This window comes from Phalangium opilio, unplaced genomic scaffold, assembly GCF_054372755.1.
Source record: "Phalangium opilio isolate 3A_F unplaced genomic scaffold, DU_Popi_V2 ptg000017l_1, whole genome shotgun sequence".
NCBI lineage: Eukaryota > Metazoa > Arthropoda > Arachnida > Opiliones > Phalangiidae > Phalangium > Phalangium opilio.
This window is the reverse complement of record NW_028324151.1, coordinates 14,088,861-14,104,961: the sequence shown is the minus strand read 5'-3', so window position 1 is coordinate 14,104,961 and position 16,101 is coordinate 14,088,861. Positions and strand designations below refer to the sequence as shown.

Genomic DNA, 16,101 nt, shown 5'->3' with positions numbered 1-16,101 from the left:
AAGTAAACCTCATCTCCTTCCCTGCTTAAACACATACTGAACCCTGACTAATCGCATCCTTGTCGCGGACGTATGTGCCCTACTTACATTGAAACATCCACAATAGAAAAAAAGAGTTAGTGCCATAATTTTCGTCATCCACAAACTTAAAATGTGAAAAACTTTGGAAAATAAACCCTAAACCTTCCTTGGAAATTGATCTCAAGAATTCCTAAAGAATTTCGTTGGAAAATATTCCCTAGACGTTCTTTGGAAATTTATCTCTAGAAATCCTAAAGAATTTCTTTAGAAAATAATCCCAGGAAATTCTTTGGGAATTTACCTCTAGAATTCCTAAAGAATTTCTTTAGAAAATAATCCTAAGAAATTCTTTGGAAATTTATCTCTAGAATTCCTAAAGAATTTTTCAGAAAATAATCCCAAGAAATTCTTTGGAAATTTATCTCTAGAATTCCTAAAGAATTTCTTTAGAAAATAATCCCTAGACCTTCTTTGGAAATTTATCTCTAGAATTCCTAAAGAATTTCTTTAGAAAATAATCCTAAGAAATTCTTTGGAAATTTATCTCTAGAATTCCTAAAGAATTTTTTCAGAAAATAATCCCAAGAAATTCTTTGGAAATTTATCTCTAGAATTCCTAAAGAATTTCTTTAGAAAATAATCCCTAGACCTTCTTTGGAAATTTATCTCTAGAATTTCTAAAGAATTTCTTTAGAAAATAATCCAAAGACATTCTTTGGAAATTTATCTCTAGAATTCCTAAAGAATTTCTTTAGAAAATAATCCCTAGACCTTCTTTGGAAATTTATCTCTAGAATTCCTAAAGAATTTCTTTAGAAAATAATCCTAAGAAATTCTTTGGAAATTTATCTCTAGAATTCCTAAAGAATTTTTTCAGAAAATAATCCCAAGAAATTCTTTGGAAATTTATCTCTAGAATTCCTAAAGAATTTCTTTAGAAAATAATCCCAAGACATTCTTTGGAAATTTATCTCTAGAATTTCTAAAGAATGTCTTTAGAAAATAATCCAAAGACATTCTTTGGAAATTTATCTCTAGAATTCCTATAGAATTTCATTAGAAAATAATCCCAAGAAATTCTTTGGAAATTTATCTCAAGAATTCTTTAGGAAATTCCAAGGAAGTCTTTGGAAATTGTTTCTTTAGAAAATGATCCCAAGGGCTCCGTAGGGTTCCAAAGAAATTCCTTTAGAACTCTTAAGAAGTTTTTTGTAAGGGTCGGGTTCATTCACATAATTTTGATGGGCTAAGCTCGAGCTCAAGCTCTCTCTAATATCTTTCGCGGGCTCAGCTCGGGCTCAAAATCTATAGAATTTAAGGCTCACCTCGAGCTCGGGCTCATTCAATTTAGTAAGCTCAAGCTCGAGCTTGGTCTCATATTTCCGGAGAATATTTCTTCCAAACAGTGTAGTTGTTGAAATAAATAACTTTGCAGCTCTTTTTACGCGATAAATGCAAAACTACAATACATATTTACTATCCAAATGACTTGCACTACATTTGCATTAAAAAAATTTCAAAACTTCATCTACCAATGAGTAACGCTAGTTTCTGTTGGCACTGAATACGGCGCTGAGCGCAGTCTCAAAACAGTGAGCGCCCTTTCAAAATAGGCGGTCTCATAGTTTTCAGTTGGCCTCGCTCGAGCTCAGGAAAGCCAAAACATTTGTAAGAGAGCTCAGCGCAAGCTCTCGTTGATTTTACAGTTGAACCTGGGCTCAGCTCAAGGCTCACTTTGTTTGTGACGTATTGTGAGCCCGGGCTCAAGCTCAGAAAACTTTTTCATAAACTTTCGGGCTCGGCTCGGGCTCGTGACTTTATCAATTATTTCGAAGAGCCTCGCTCAATTCGCGCTCGGGCTCGCTAAATTGAGGTGAGCGCGGACAGCTATGATGACAAGACGCTACTATATATGTTCAGACCATTTTGAGGGTGGAAAAGGACCCACCGAGCAACACCAAAATCCCATTCAAAACGCCAAAACTGTAAGTACCGAACTATTTTTAAAGAAAGACTGGGCTTCGTGGAAGGTTCTACATTTAGATAATGTACATATAGGTTCAAAAAGTGAATGGAATTAGAAGAGACATTGAGAATAAGGCATCAGCTGTAATGATAGCAACAAATATGGAGGTGGCAGAGTGTAACCCCGTAGTATCAATTTTGGGAAAAGAGAAAGTACATCTCAAGGAGAATCATCTTTCACAGAAAAGTAAGGTTATATATTAGTGGTCTGAGGGTCAACGAGCAGGACGCTCACTACAAACTGTAATGTACAGAAGTACTTTTATTTTACTATTTACTTTATTTGGCATTGGTACGGCCATAGGGCCAATGTATATGTTGTTGTTTATTGTTTGTTTAATTTATGATTAAATCTTGAGTATTGGCGAAACCCAAACCATGGTCTTCTTATTGCTAACGCAAAAGTAAACAATCCCCTAGACACATTGACATGACTCGCTAACCCCACCCTCTACCGTTACGCGAGGAGGAACCCGGAGGTAAAAGTATTTATCGGCAGGACAAAAGGCACGATAAAGTTTTTCCACAATACATGACGACCATTTAATTTCAGAGCTTCCGTGGCTCAATGAAATTCGCGTTCGGCTATTAACCGATAGTTTGGTGGTTCGAGCCCATCCGGGAGCGATATTGTGGGGTCTCAGATGTAACGTAAAAAGTCAGAGTTTTGCCACAAAACCTGACGAAAATTTAATTTTTGGGCTTCCGTTGCGCAATGGTCAGCGCGTTCGGCTGATAACCGAAAGGTTGGTGGTTCGAGCCCATCCGGGAGTGGTGTTGTGAGGTCTCAGATGTAACGTAAAAAGTCAGTGTTTTTTCACAATACCTGACGAACATTTTATTTTTGGGCTTCCGTGGCGCAATGGTTAGCGCGTTCAGCTGTTAACCAAAAGGTTGGTGGTTCCAGCCCACCCGGGAGTGGTGCTGTGGGGTCTCAGATGTAGCCTAAAAAGTCATACGTTTTCCACAATACCTGACAGCCAGTTAATTTTTGAGCTTCCGTGGCTCAATGGTTAGCGCGTTCGGCTGTTAACCATAAGGTTGGAGGTTCGAGCCCACCCGGGAGCGGTGTTGTGAGATCTCAAATGTAACGTAAAAAGCCAAAGTTTTTCGACAATACCTGACGACCATTTAATTTTTGGGCTTCCGTAGCGCAATGGTTATCGCGTTCATCTGTTTTTTGAAAGGTTGGTGGTTCAAGCCCACCCGGGAGCGGTGTTGTGAGGTGTCAGATGTAACAAAAATATAAAAGTTTTTCCACAATACCTGACAACCATTTAATTTTTGGGCTTCCGTGGCGCAATGGTTAGCGCGTTCGGCTGTTATCCGAAAGGTTGTTGGCTCAAGCCCACCCGGGAACGTTGATGTTAGGTTTTATAAGTAACGTAAAAAGTCAAAGTTTTCCCACAATATCTGACGACCATTCAATTTCCGGGCTTCTGTGGCGCATTTTCAGCTCGTTCGGTGGTTATCGGAAAGGTTGGTGTTAAGTTTGATAAGTAATTTAAAAAGTCATAGTTTTTCCACAATACCTGAAGACCATTTAATTTTTGGGCTTCCGTGGCTCAATGGTTAGCGCGTTCGGCTGTTAACCGAAAGGTTGGTGGTTCGAGTCCACCCGGGAGCGGTGTTCGAGATCTCAAATGTAACGTAAAAAGTCATAAGTTTTTCCACAATACCTGAAGACCATTTAATTTTTGGGCTTCCGTTGCGCAATGGTTATCGCGTTCATCTGTTAACCGTAAGGTTGGTGGTTCGAGCCCACCCGGGAGCGGTGTTGTGAGATATCAAATGTAATGTAAAAAGCGGTGGTTTTTAGACAATACCTGACAACATTTTAAATTCTAAGCTTTTGTAGCGCAATGCTTATTGCGTTTGGCTGTTATCCGAAAGGTTGGTGGTTCGAGCCCACCCGGGAGCGGTGTTGCGAGATCTCAAATGTAACGTAAAAAGCCAAAGTTTTTCCACAATACCTGACGTCCATTTAATTTTTGGGCTTCCGACGCGCAATGGTTATCGCGTTCATCTGTTTACCGAAAGGTTGGTGGTTCGAGCCCATCCGGGAGCGGTGTTGTGAGGTCTCAGATGTGACGTAAAAAGTCAAAGTTTTTCCACAATACCTGATGAACATTTATTTTTTGGGCTTCCGTGGCGCAATGGTTAGTGCTTTCGGCTGTTAACCGAAAGGTTGGTGGTTCGAGCCCATCCGGGAGCGGTGTTGTGAGGTCTCAGATGTGACGTAAAAAGTCAAAGTTTTTCCACAATACCTGATGAACATTTATTTTTTGGGCTTCCGTGGCGCAATGGTTAGTGCTTTCGGCTGTTAACCGAAAGGTTGGTGGTTTGAGCCCATCCGGGAGCGGTGTTGTGAGGTGTCAGCTGTAACCCAGAATATAAAAATTTTTCCACAATACCTGACGACCATTTAATTTCAGAGGTTCCGTGGCTCAATGAAATTCGCGTTCGGCTTTTAACCGATAGTTTGGTGGTTCGAGCCCATCCGGGAGCGGTATTGTGAGGTCTCAGATGTAACGCAAAAAGTCAGAATTTTTCCACAATACCTGACGAACATTTAATTTTTGGGCTTACGTTGCGCAAGGGTTAGCGCGTTCGGCTGTTAACCGAAAGGTTGGTGGTTCGAGCCCATCCGGGTGCGGTGTTGTGAGGTCTCAGATGTGACGTAAAAAGTCAAAAATTTTCCACAATACCTGACGGCCATTTAATTTTTGGGCTTCCGTGGCGCAATGGTTAGTGCGTTCGTCTGTTATAGAAAAGGTTGGTGGCTCAAGCCCACCCGGGAACGTTGGTGTTAAGTTTTATAATTAACGTAGAAAGTCATAGTTTCTCCACAATACCTGAAGACCATTTAAATTTTGGGCTTCTGTTGCGCAGTGGTTATCGCGTTCATCTGTTAACAGAAAGGTTGGTGGTTCGAGCCCACCCGGGAGCGGTGTTGTGAGATCTTAAAAGTAACGTAAAAAGCCAAAGTTTTTCCACAATACCTGACAACATTTTAAATTCTAAGCTTCCGTGGCGCAATGCTTAGTGCGTTTGGCTGTTAACCGAAAGGTCGGTGGTTCGAGCCCACCCGGGAGCGGTGTTGTGAGGTCTCAGATGTGACGTAAAAAGTCATAAATTTTCCACAATACCTGACGGCCATTTAATTTTTGGGCTTCCGTGGCGCAATGGTTAGTGCGTTCGTCTGTTATAGGTAAGGTTGGTGGCTCAAGCCCACCCGGGAACGTTGGTGTTAAGATTTATAATTAACGTAAAAAGTCATAGTTTCTCCACAATACCTGAAGACCATTTAATTTTTGGGCTTCTGTTGCGCAGTGGTTATCGCGTTCATCTGTTAACAGAAAGGTTGGTGGTTCGAGCCCATCCGGGTGCGGTGTTGTGAGGTCTCAGATGTGACGTAAAAAGTCAAAAATTTTCCACAATACCTGTCGGCCATTTAATTTTTGGGCTTCCGTGGCGCAATGGTTAGTGCGTTCGTCTGTTATAGGAAAGGTTGGTGGCTCAAGCCCACCCGGGAGCGGTGTTGTGAGGTGTCAGCTGTAACCCAGAATATAAAAGTTTTTCCACAACACCTGACGACCATCTAATTTCAGAGGTTCCGTGGCTCAATGAAATTCGCGTTCGGCTTTTAACCGATAGTTTGGTGGTTCGAGCCCATCCGGGAGCGGTATTGTGAGGACTCAGATGTAACGCAAAAAGTCAGAATTTTTCCACAATACATGACGAACACTTAATTTTTGGGCTTCCGTTGCGCAACGGTTAACGCGTTCGGCTGTTAACCGAAAGGTTGGTGGTTCGAGCCCATCCGGGAGCAGTATTGTGAGGTCTCAGATGTGACGTAAAAAGTCAAAGTTTTCCCACAATACCTGACGACCATTCAATTTCCGGGCTTCTGTGGCGCACTTTCAGCTCGTTCGGCTGTTATCGGAAAAGTTGGTGTTAAGTTTGATAAGTAACGTAAAAAGTCATAGTTTTTCCAGCACCAATTGTGGGGATTTAGAGTTTATTTTGTTTATATTGTTTATTTTGTAAAACTTGTAATTGTGTCTTATCACTTTTGTTGCTTGTGACTCAGCGAAAAAGTAGAGAAAAGTAGAGAATCTGGGGAAAGTTTTCAAAACCCAAAAAGAAAGAGAAACTTATCGCGGTGTGGGGTCTAGCCCCTCCCAGGTAAAAGGGTGAAAAACGAGAGAGATTTTGGAGGGAAAAAACTTCAGTGCATAAAGCGAAACCAGAGCGACAAGTTCGATCTCCATTTTTTCATTAAACTATTTTTTTCTTGATTTCTAAATCCGAGTTTTTATTTAACTTAAGTCCAAACCAGAGCCTTAGTTAAAATAACCAAAGAGTTTATGAGTTATTTTATGGTGCCGAAACCCGGGACAGTTAAATAGATAGAGAAAATTCGGTACTTAAGCGTAGAACATTTAGATAAAATTAGTTTAATCGGTCAACAGAGGTGAACAAAAATGGAAAGTTTAGAGCGATTAAAGAAGGTTCGTGCGTCAAAGCGATCGTCAGTGACCAAATACATAACGAAGACTAACAATGAACTTGCAAAGAGCGCACCAGATGTAAGAAGTTTACAAAAAGACTTAGCCCATCTTCGAAACAGAGAAGAAGAATTAAAAGAATTGGACAAAAATGTGTATGAACTGACGACTATAGAGGAATTAGACAACGAACTACAGAGTGTCCTAAAGTATGAAGACGAGATTAATGACTGCAGAGACCAAGCTGAGAATACCATCGAAGAACATATAGAATCATCAGCTTCTACCTTAATAACGGGTGCAAATGCAATCAATGCAACACCGACGGGATATAATACCCCTACAGGCACCGGAATCCTACAGCAAAGCGCCGGAAATCAACCACAGAGCACCGGAAATCAACCGCAGAGCACCGGAAATCAACCGCAGAGCACCGGAAACCAACACCAAAGCGCCGGAGGTCAACAGCAAAGCGCCGGAAGTCAACAAGGTGTCGTGATTCAAAATCAAGGACCTTCGAGCGGGACTAATAACGGAATCGCGATCGGGTATAATAGCGGACTCGCGTCGCGGTTAAAGCTTCCCAAAATAAATCTCGAAGCATTTTATGGTGATCCAGGAAAATGGTTGAGCTTTTGGGATCTATATAAAATAACAATTCATGACAATGGATCGCTTTCAAAGGTAGATAAATTTACATATTTAAAGTCGTACATAAAGGGACTGGCAGCAAGTTCCGTGTCAGGTCTAGCCACAACTGGAGAAAATTATGATAAGGCAATAGAGCTCCTATTAGAGAAATTTGGGAGTGAAGAGAAGCTTATTAGCACCCACATGAACAATATATCCAGTTTGGCTCCAGTTACGCGTTCTAGCGACATATCAGCCTTGCGTACATTCTATGACCAATGTATCGTTGAAGTAAGGAGTTTGGAATCTTTAGGGTTAGCGGCAGATGGAGGATTTTTGCACCACACAATCACAAAGATGATTCCCTACGACCTAGCGTTAGAATACAGCAGAAAGCTTGACGGTTCAAACCAATTAGTAGTAGCTAATCTATTAGAATTCATCAGGAAAGAGTTAGAGAGCAGAGAAAGGGCCCAGGCATTTACAAGGTCGAACGGAAGAGTCTTAGAGAGTAGCGAACAAAACAATTATAGAAATGCCTCCAAGGAGTATAGAAGCAAGGGATACGAAAAATATTCGTTTCAGCAGAGACCCAAGAAAACAACGTCCTTGGCTCTGTCAAATAGCGTAGAAGTAATTTGCCCATTTTGCGACGAAGCTCATAGCGCCACTGAGTGCAACGGAAAATCACTAGCCGAAAAAATAGAGGTTTTAAAGAGAAAGCGAAGGTGTTTCCGATGCCTAAGAGCGGATCACATGTCGAAATACTGCAAAGCGAAAGTACAATGCAATCATTGCCAAAGGCGACATCACACGGCGATATGCGAGGCAAGAGAGAAAGACGAGAGCGCCAAAAGGGGAGAGAGAGGGCAAAATACCTTAACAGAGGAAGCGGGAAGCCATAGTCTAGTACAGGGAGGAATGAGCGAACCCCCTAGCGGTAGCATTTTGCTACAAACGGCCACGGTCGTACTGAAGGGAAGAGAAAAACAAGAGGTCGCAAGATGCTTAATAGACGGAGGGAGCCAGCGTACATTTGTGAGAAGAGACCTTTCTGAGAAATTGAAGTTACCCACAGTAGGAGAAATAAAGCTCAATTATTTTCCTTTTGGCGCAAATAAGCCTACTTCCATTCTAACAAAGAGAGTACAATTAGAAGTAAAAAGCATACATGATAATCAGTCCATCATTATTGAAGCTATTGAGACACCGGATATCAGCGCAGCGAAGATACAAGTTCCAAGTAGAGACATTAAATTATATCTAGAAGAGAGACATCTCAAGTTAGCGGAAGATGTATCGGATATTTATCCACTTCAAACAGAAATTGGACTGCTAATTGGTTCTGATTACTATTGGAAGGTGTTTAGTAGCAAAGTAGAAAGGTTAAGCGACTCATTAGTCGCCATGGAGACGTTATTTGGCTGGGTGGTGCAGGGTCCGACCACAAGTTCCTGTCTACTCATGACGTCAGACGTAGAGAGAGAAGTAGAAACAAGCGCCACGAATTTGATCTTGGAATCAAGAGAAGAAAATAATATTGGAGAAAGTTTAAAGGCATTCTGGGATTTAGAGTCGTTAGGAATAATAGAGCCAAGCAAAGAGGAATTAAACGAGAGACACCAGGAAGCTATACAAACCTTCGAGCGAACGATCAAGATGGAAGAAGGACGGTACCAAGTACGACTTCCGTGGGCAGAAGACAAACCAAGTTTAGCAAATAATTATCGCATGGCTCAGAAAAGATTAGAAACTCTATCGAGAAGATTCCGCAGAGACGTTAACCTATTCGACAGCTATAAGAAGGTCATAGACGAATATGAAGAGAAGCATATCATAGAGAGAGTTCCCGACGATGAAGCAGAGGCTAAACCATTGTATTACATTCCGCACCAACCAGTAATTAAGCAAGAAAGACTCACGACTAAAGTTAGAGTCGTATTCGACGCGTCGTCGCACGAAAACAGAGAAGTGTCCTTGAATGAATGTTTGTTACCTGGTCCTAACCTCAATCCAGACCTCTACGAAGTTTTACTTCGATTTCGAATGAAAAGAGTGGCGATAACGGCAGATATTGAACAAGCGTTTCTGCAGATTACTATAGCTCCAGAAGACCGAAACGCAACGAGGTTTCTTTGGAATCCCGACCCTTTAAACCAGCAATCCAGCGCTCAAACTATAACGTACAGAATGACGAGAGTTTTGTTCGGGGTAACATCAAGTCCTTACCACCTAGCGGCCACAATCAAGTTCCACGTAAACCATTACGTAAACAAATACCCAGAAACGTGTCAACTACTTAATAGCGACTTGTACGTTGACGATTTAATTACTACCGTGGACGATCATTTGGAGGCATACCAGAGAGCTAAAGAAGCTAGAGAAATCTTCGCAGAAGCCAAAATGAGATTACGAAAGTGGAGAACCAATTCTGAAGAGTTGAGACAAAGGTTCGAAGAAGAGAATTGGGAAAATCACTCCAATACAGAGAGTAACGCCTTAATCACTAGTGCTGGACAGCAGCAAAAGGTACTAGGCATGAGTTGGAACCACCTAGAAGATACCTTCACCTTCGACGTGAACTCCTTAATCAAAGATATGTCCCAATTCAATGACACAAAGAGATGCGTATTGCAATCATCAGAGAGGATTTTCGACCCTCTTGGATTGATTACGCCATTTTCAATCAGAGTAAAAATACTCTTTCAGCAATTGTGGGCATCAGGAGTAGGCTGGGACTCACCTTTACCCAAGGAAATAGCCAAGGATTGGAAGAATTGGAGATCAGAAATACCAGATCTAAGACTAATCATTTCCACGTCATTGTCTCCTGAATATGACAGACGCCGACCTGAAGGAAAAGGAGCTGCATTGCTTTTGCGATGCTAGTGAAACGGCCTACGGAGCGGTCGTATATGCAAGAGCTACGGCAAGAGACGGAACTGTAAAGACGTGTTTAATTACGTCGAAATCTAGAGTAGCTCCCTTGAAGTCAATCACCCTTCCTAGGTTAGAGTTAATGGGAGCCTTAATTGGGGCAAGATTGACAAATAGAGTAAACGAAGTATTCAAGGCGCCCAAAGACAAGATTCACTTATGGTCAGATTCCACCATCGTAATTCATTGGATTCATGGCTTATCCCGAAAATGGGTACCATTCGTCGCGAATAGAGTACGAGAAATTCACGATACAACAGAGCCTAAGGCATGGCTGCACTGCGCGGGGAAGGACAACCCTGCAGACTTGCTAACCAGAGGAATGAAGCTGACAGAGTGGAAAGACGAAGGTGATTTGGTGGAAAGGACCGACATGGCTTGAAAGAAGCCGCGAAGAGTGGCCTATCCGAAATGCGAAGGAACTAACAGATACCGAAAAGGTAGAAATAGATCTAGATCAAGAAACTAGAAAGAGTTATCAAGAAAGCGCGTTGACAGCGGTAAATATTTCAAATGAAGAGTCAATACTATCATTGGAAAATTACAGCGTTCTGAAAACACCAGTTCGTATATTAGCATGGATGAGAAGATTTATTAGCAACTCAAGGAAAAACGCCATCAAGAGAGTAGAACCCTTATCAGCGAAAGAAATACAAGAATCGAAAAACTATTTCTTAAGGAAAATACAAGAAGAGGTTTTTTACAAGGAAATTAAAGACCTGCGAGAAAAGAGAGAGATTGGCTACCCATCCGAAATTAAAACCCTCAATCCAATTTTAGACGAAGCCGGTCTATTGAGAGTCGGCGGACGCCTGCAAAGATCATCTGACCTGGAGTATAACGAGAAACATCCAATTATCTTGCCAAAGAAACACCATTTAACAGATTTGATAATTGATGAAGCACACACCAGAGTTTACCATCAAGGTCTAGCTAACACATTGGCTCAAGTTAGAGAAAATTATTGGGTATTGCAAGGAAGACAACAAATTAAACAACGAGTCGCTCGTTGCTTAACATGCCGTATTTGGAAGGCACGGCCGTTAGATGAGCAGACCGTCCCTTTGCCTAGAGATAGGATTTCGCAATCAGCTAGTTTTGAGGTTACTGGGGTAGATTTCGCAGGCCCCTTGTATATTAAGAGAAACCCTAACGAAAACGCAACCACCAAGGCTTATATCTGTTTATTTACCTGTGGTGTAACAAGGGCTATACATTTAGAGCTAGTTATGGAAATGTCCACCGAGACACTTATGTTAGCGTTAAGAAGGTTTATTTCACGCAGAGGAATAATTAAGACTATGTATTCGGATAACGCTTTAAGTTTCAAGAAAGCAAACAGAGAACTAATCGCGATTTGGAAAAACATAAGTAAAAAAGAAGTATACGAGTTTTTCGGACAAAACGGTATAGAGTGGAAGTTTATCGCGGAGAGGTCCCCCTGGTGGGGTGGCTTCTATGAGAGGCAAGTTAAAACAGTGAAAATCGCGCTGAAAAAGACACTCGGAAAAGCGTTGCTAAACTTCGACGAGTTACAAACAGTCCTCGCGGAAATTGAAGCGGTTATAAATTCGAGACCGCTAACCTATCAATATAGCGAAACAGGAGAGCCAGTCGGGTTGACCCCAGCCCATTTCCTGACTGGACGTCGGCTGACGTCACTGCCAACCGATTCGAAGTTGGATCCCACTTCTAGCCTTAAAAGAATCGACGCAGTGAAGAGATTCAAATATCAGGAGAATCTTCTAAACAAGTTTTGGAGGAAGTGGAAGCAAGATTACCTCCTGCAACTAACGTCAGCTCATAAGCTGGATCTTCATAAGGAAGGTTCAATAAAACCTGGCAACATCCTCTTGGTTAGCGATACCAACCTCCCCCGACAACAATGGAAGATGGCCATTGTAGAAGAAGTGTTTGTGGGGCGGGATGCTAGAGTGCGCTCGTGTGCGCTTAGATTGCCTAATCGAAATATAATTCGAAGGGCAATTAATTTGCTTTACCCACTTGAACTAAACTGAAAATTTAACCCGAACTGAGATGAACTATTCATAGTTCATGGGGGGAATTTGTGGGGATTTAGAGTTTATTTTGTTTATATTGTTTATTTTGTAAAACTTGTAATTGTGTCTTATCGAACTTCCCAGGTAGCAAATTAACGTTGATTTAAAGTAGATTTTTGGTGCCAATGTTTTGAAAACGTTGCACGTGTACTTTACACGTAAGAAAAACGTTTATTTTTGGTACATAAGTTACCTCAAGATGTTTAGGATTTTCTTAACGTCAATAACACGTTTTTACAAAGTGATAATTAAAGCGTTTATTTCAGGTCTACATGTTACGTTTGCAACACGTTTGGGAATGGTGTTCAATTGGCCGTTAGTTTAGCGTTATTACTATATGTTTCGGCAACGTTGTTATCACGTTTATACAAGACCGTTTATTTCAGGACTATATGTTACGTTCGTAACACGTTTGGGAATGGTGTTCAATTGGCCGTTAGTTTAGCGTTATTACTGTATGTTTTGCCAACGTTGTTATCACGTTTATAGAAAGTGATAACTAAAGCGTTTATTTCAAGTCTACATGTTACGTTTGCAACACGTTTGGGAATGGTGTTCAATTGGCCGTTAGTTTAGCGTTGTTACTGTATGTTTCGGCAACGTTGTTATCACGTTTATACAAGAGCGTTTATTTCAGGACTATATGTTACGTTCGTAACACGTTTGGGAATGGTGTTCAATTGGCCGTTAGTTTAGCGTTATTACTGTATGTTTCGGCAACGTTGTTATCACGTTTATAAAAAGTGATAACTAAAGCGTTTATTTCAAGTCTACATGTTTCGTTTGCAACACGTTTGGGAATGGTGTTTAATTGGCCGTTAGTTTAGCGTTATTACTGTTTGTTTTGGCAACGGTGTTAAAATGTTTATACAAGAGCGTTTTTTCAGGACTATATGTTACGTTCGTAACACGTTTGAGAATAGTGTTCAATTGACCGTTAGTTTAGCGTTATTACTGTATATTTGGACAACGTTGTTAAAACTATTATACAAAGTGATAACTAATACGTTTATTTTAGGTTAAAATCACGTTTCGAAATGGTGTTAAGACAGTAACAGTTAAGTGGACTGTTAGTTTTGTGTTTTTGATTTAAGTTTCGAGAAAGTTTTAAACACATTTATACAAGCTTTATTTTCAAGTCTTTATAAGAAGTTCGTTCACAACACGTGTGGAAATGGTTTTAAATGACCCTTATTTTGCATTAATACTGTACGTTTCGTAAACGTTGATATTTCGTACATGTCTTGCGTCATAAAAAGCTATAATCAATCGTTATCACCTCTCCTAGTTTCGATGACGTCACGGAGGTATTTTACTGGACGTGTCTCTGTCCTCGCGTTCGCAGGTTAAAAATACCACATACACACCAATCAGTTCTTATTGGCTTCGAAGACCACCTTGAGCTGGTCTTTCGTCTATACCGCATAGACACCAATCTGCAACATTAGCTTGTCGTTAGGGTTAAAATGTACGAGGCGAGCGTCTATGGTTACGAGAAACGTCTAGCTTCCGATGGTTCACGTTGCATTTTTTCTTATCCGCCTATCTAGGAATCAATCTCCTTATATACCCTAAATTTACAAAAAAATCTTAAAAAGGTGTTCACTAGAAGTCAAACATTAAAAATAGCTATGTTTAAAATGATTTTACCAGGAGCAGATGACAAAGGAGTCTCGGACGCTAGCTTTCACAATATAGAGGGCAATGGCACCCGCGTACGTCACAGCTGTAGCGGTATCGTTTGCCATAGACGCGCTATCAGACATTATAGCAGACGATGCTTTTGGTGGATTATATCTGGCACCAAAGTCTGCTGGGAATTTATTTTGTAATAACGGACTAACGTTGGCTACTGAGGTTCGTCTTATCCGATCGCGACATAAATATACACAATATAATTACTTTATTCAAACAGCTGTAACCGTTGGTATTAAGATAAAAGATAAGACTACATTTTGTGACTTTAAACCTACTAAATAGTAAATTAAGTCCAAACTAGCAGAGAAACCCAGGTAAGCCAAGGCTTAATTAACAATTTGTGCCCACTGGAATGATTGGGCTCGGGTTTTCAAATTATAAAAGCAAGGTTTTAAAAGATGCCGAAACACAATGTTATATATGTGTTTTAGAGCCAAAATATTCCGTATTTTTTTGAATTAATTGACTGCTACGAGAGGTTGGAAACGAAATCACTGTCTCTTGCTTTTTGGGTTGTAAAAGATCGTGAGTGATTTCTTTTCCCAACCTCTTGTAGCTATCATTTAATTCAAGACGAAATTAAGAAAAAATTGGCACTGAAACACATTTAAGTTTTTTAATAGTGTACATACGTTACTCGCTGGGCTTTTCATTATCAATTTTAGTCTAAAAAAGATTAAAAAGCCGTTCAAATCCATTTTTAACTTTAATACTCGTTAAGCCTAGGCTAATTATAAGCAGACGATACGTATTTTTAAAGAGAGGCTCCAGACGCGATTTCCCAGATCTCCTTTCGAGACTTTGCAGCCACGCTATTGGTTCGAAAATAAAACTCAAATTTCCTACGAGAGGTGGCACTGGCGTAATGATTTTGGTTAATAACCGTGACGTTCGCGGATCCCATTGCCCTCTACATTATGGAAGCTAGCGTCCGAGACTCCTTTGTCATCTGCTCCTGATTTTACGAATAAAGTTTCTTAAATCGACTTAACTATAATTAAGGTAAAATAGTGACGATTAAAATAATTTATATCATTCATATAACCCTAATTATTTAAGAAAAACCTCTTTCATCGGAAAGACATCCGTCAAATATATATAGAATATATATATAGAACGAGTAATGAAGTTGGAACTCTACGCATTTCATAGTTAATATGAAGCGAGTAATTAAGGCGTTTTCCCATTGAAATACTAATCATGGGAATTCTATTCAAAGTTAGTAAGGGACTTATGACATTGTTCAGAAGTCGATTTAGGATAGACGGTTGGTTTTTCATAATCAACAACAAAAGCCCTAGTAGGAATTAGAGCTTATTTAAAAAACTTTTGACATGTAATGCATAGGCCTGAGCTATAAATCTTTATAATTATAAGAAGTTTTCAGTTTCTACTCCTCGGTTAATACTCCCTTATTGCTTTTTTCCCTTGTATTGGCGTGAATAGAACTCTTACAAAACTGTATTTTTTTCGTTTTTGCTAAATATAAAATGAAAATATGGTAAATATGTTTCGGCATTACGATTCTTTTAGTAGTTGTATAGCTATAAAGCTATGTTTCGTTTCAAAACTCCAAGATAATCGTTTAAGTTTAATATTTCAAAAGCCTTGTTTTCTTTTGATTTAGCTATACTACATTTATACATAACAACTGAAAACTAGGCTTTGTATTAGTCCTGTCATTGCTGTGATATTGGTTCGGATTGCATCTATAAATGAAAATGCCGAAGCTAATACTGGCAATGTTTCGGTTCCACTTTGAGAACAAGAGTTAAATAATTACACAAGTGCTATTAACTAATTACTAACGTTCAATTAACTTATTACAAACGTCTAATTAAATAAATTTACACGTTCAATTAACTTATTATAAACGTTTAATTGAACAAATTTACTATTTTCACACGTTCAATTATTGTCTTTAACATTTTTAATTAACGTCTTATCACACGTAAAATTAAACTATTTCGCACGCTCAAATATCTTATTAGACGCCTTCAGTTAACGAATTTCACACTTGAAATGGCTTATTAAACGCGTTCAATTTATTTAAAACACAGCTTCAATTTACTTATTAAACACGTGTAATTTACTTATTAAGCACGTGTAATTTACTTATTAAACACGTGTAATTTTCTTATTAAACACGTGTAATTTACTTATTAAACACGTGTAATTTACTTATTAAACACGTGTAATTTACTTATTAAACACGTGAA

At 39.7% G+C, this 16,101-nt stretch overlaps 2 protein-coding genes and 1 non-coding gene across 3 annotated transcripts; all 3 read left to right on the top strand.

The window, feature by feature from the left end:
* The first annotated feature begins 2,747 nt into the window (after positions 1–2,747).
* Positions 2,748–2,820, top strand: TRNAI-GAU (transfer RNA isoleucine (anticodon GAU)). The gene has a single exon. It is a non-coding gene; the product is annotated as a tRNA-Ile (tRNA).
* Positions 2,821–6,533: 3,713 nt separating this feature from the next.
* On the top strand, positions 6,534–10,021 carry LOC149704230 (uncharacterized). The gene is made up of 2 exons (XM_089867190.1): positions 6,534–9,815; positions 9,878–10,021. The coding sequence occupies exons 1-2, from the start codon at positions 6,534–6,536 to the stop codon at positions 10,019–10,021; spliced, it is 3,426 nt and encodes a 1,141-aa protein (XP_089723316.1).
* Positions 10,022–10,023: 2 nt separating this feature from the next.
* On the top strand, positions 10,024–12,142 carry LOC149704229 (uncharacterized). Its single transcript, XM_089867189.1, has 2 exons — positions 10,024–10,474; positions 10,554–12,142. The coding sequence occupies exons 1-2, from the start codon at positions 10,024–10,026 to the stop codon at positions 12,140–12,142; spliced, it is 2,040 nt and encodes a 679-aa protein (XP_089723315.1).
* The last annotated feature ends 3,959 nt before the right edge of the window (positions 12,143–16,101 follow it).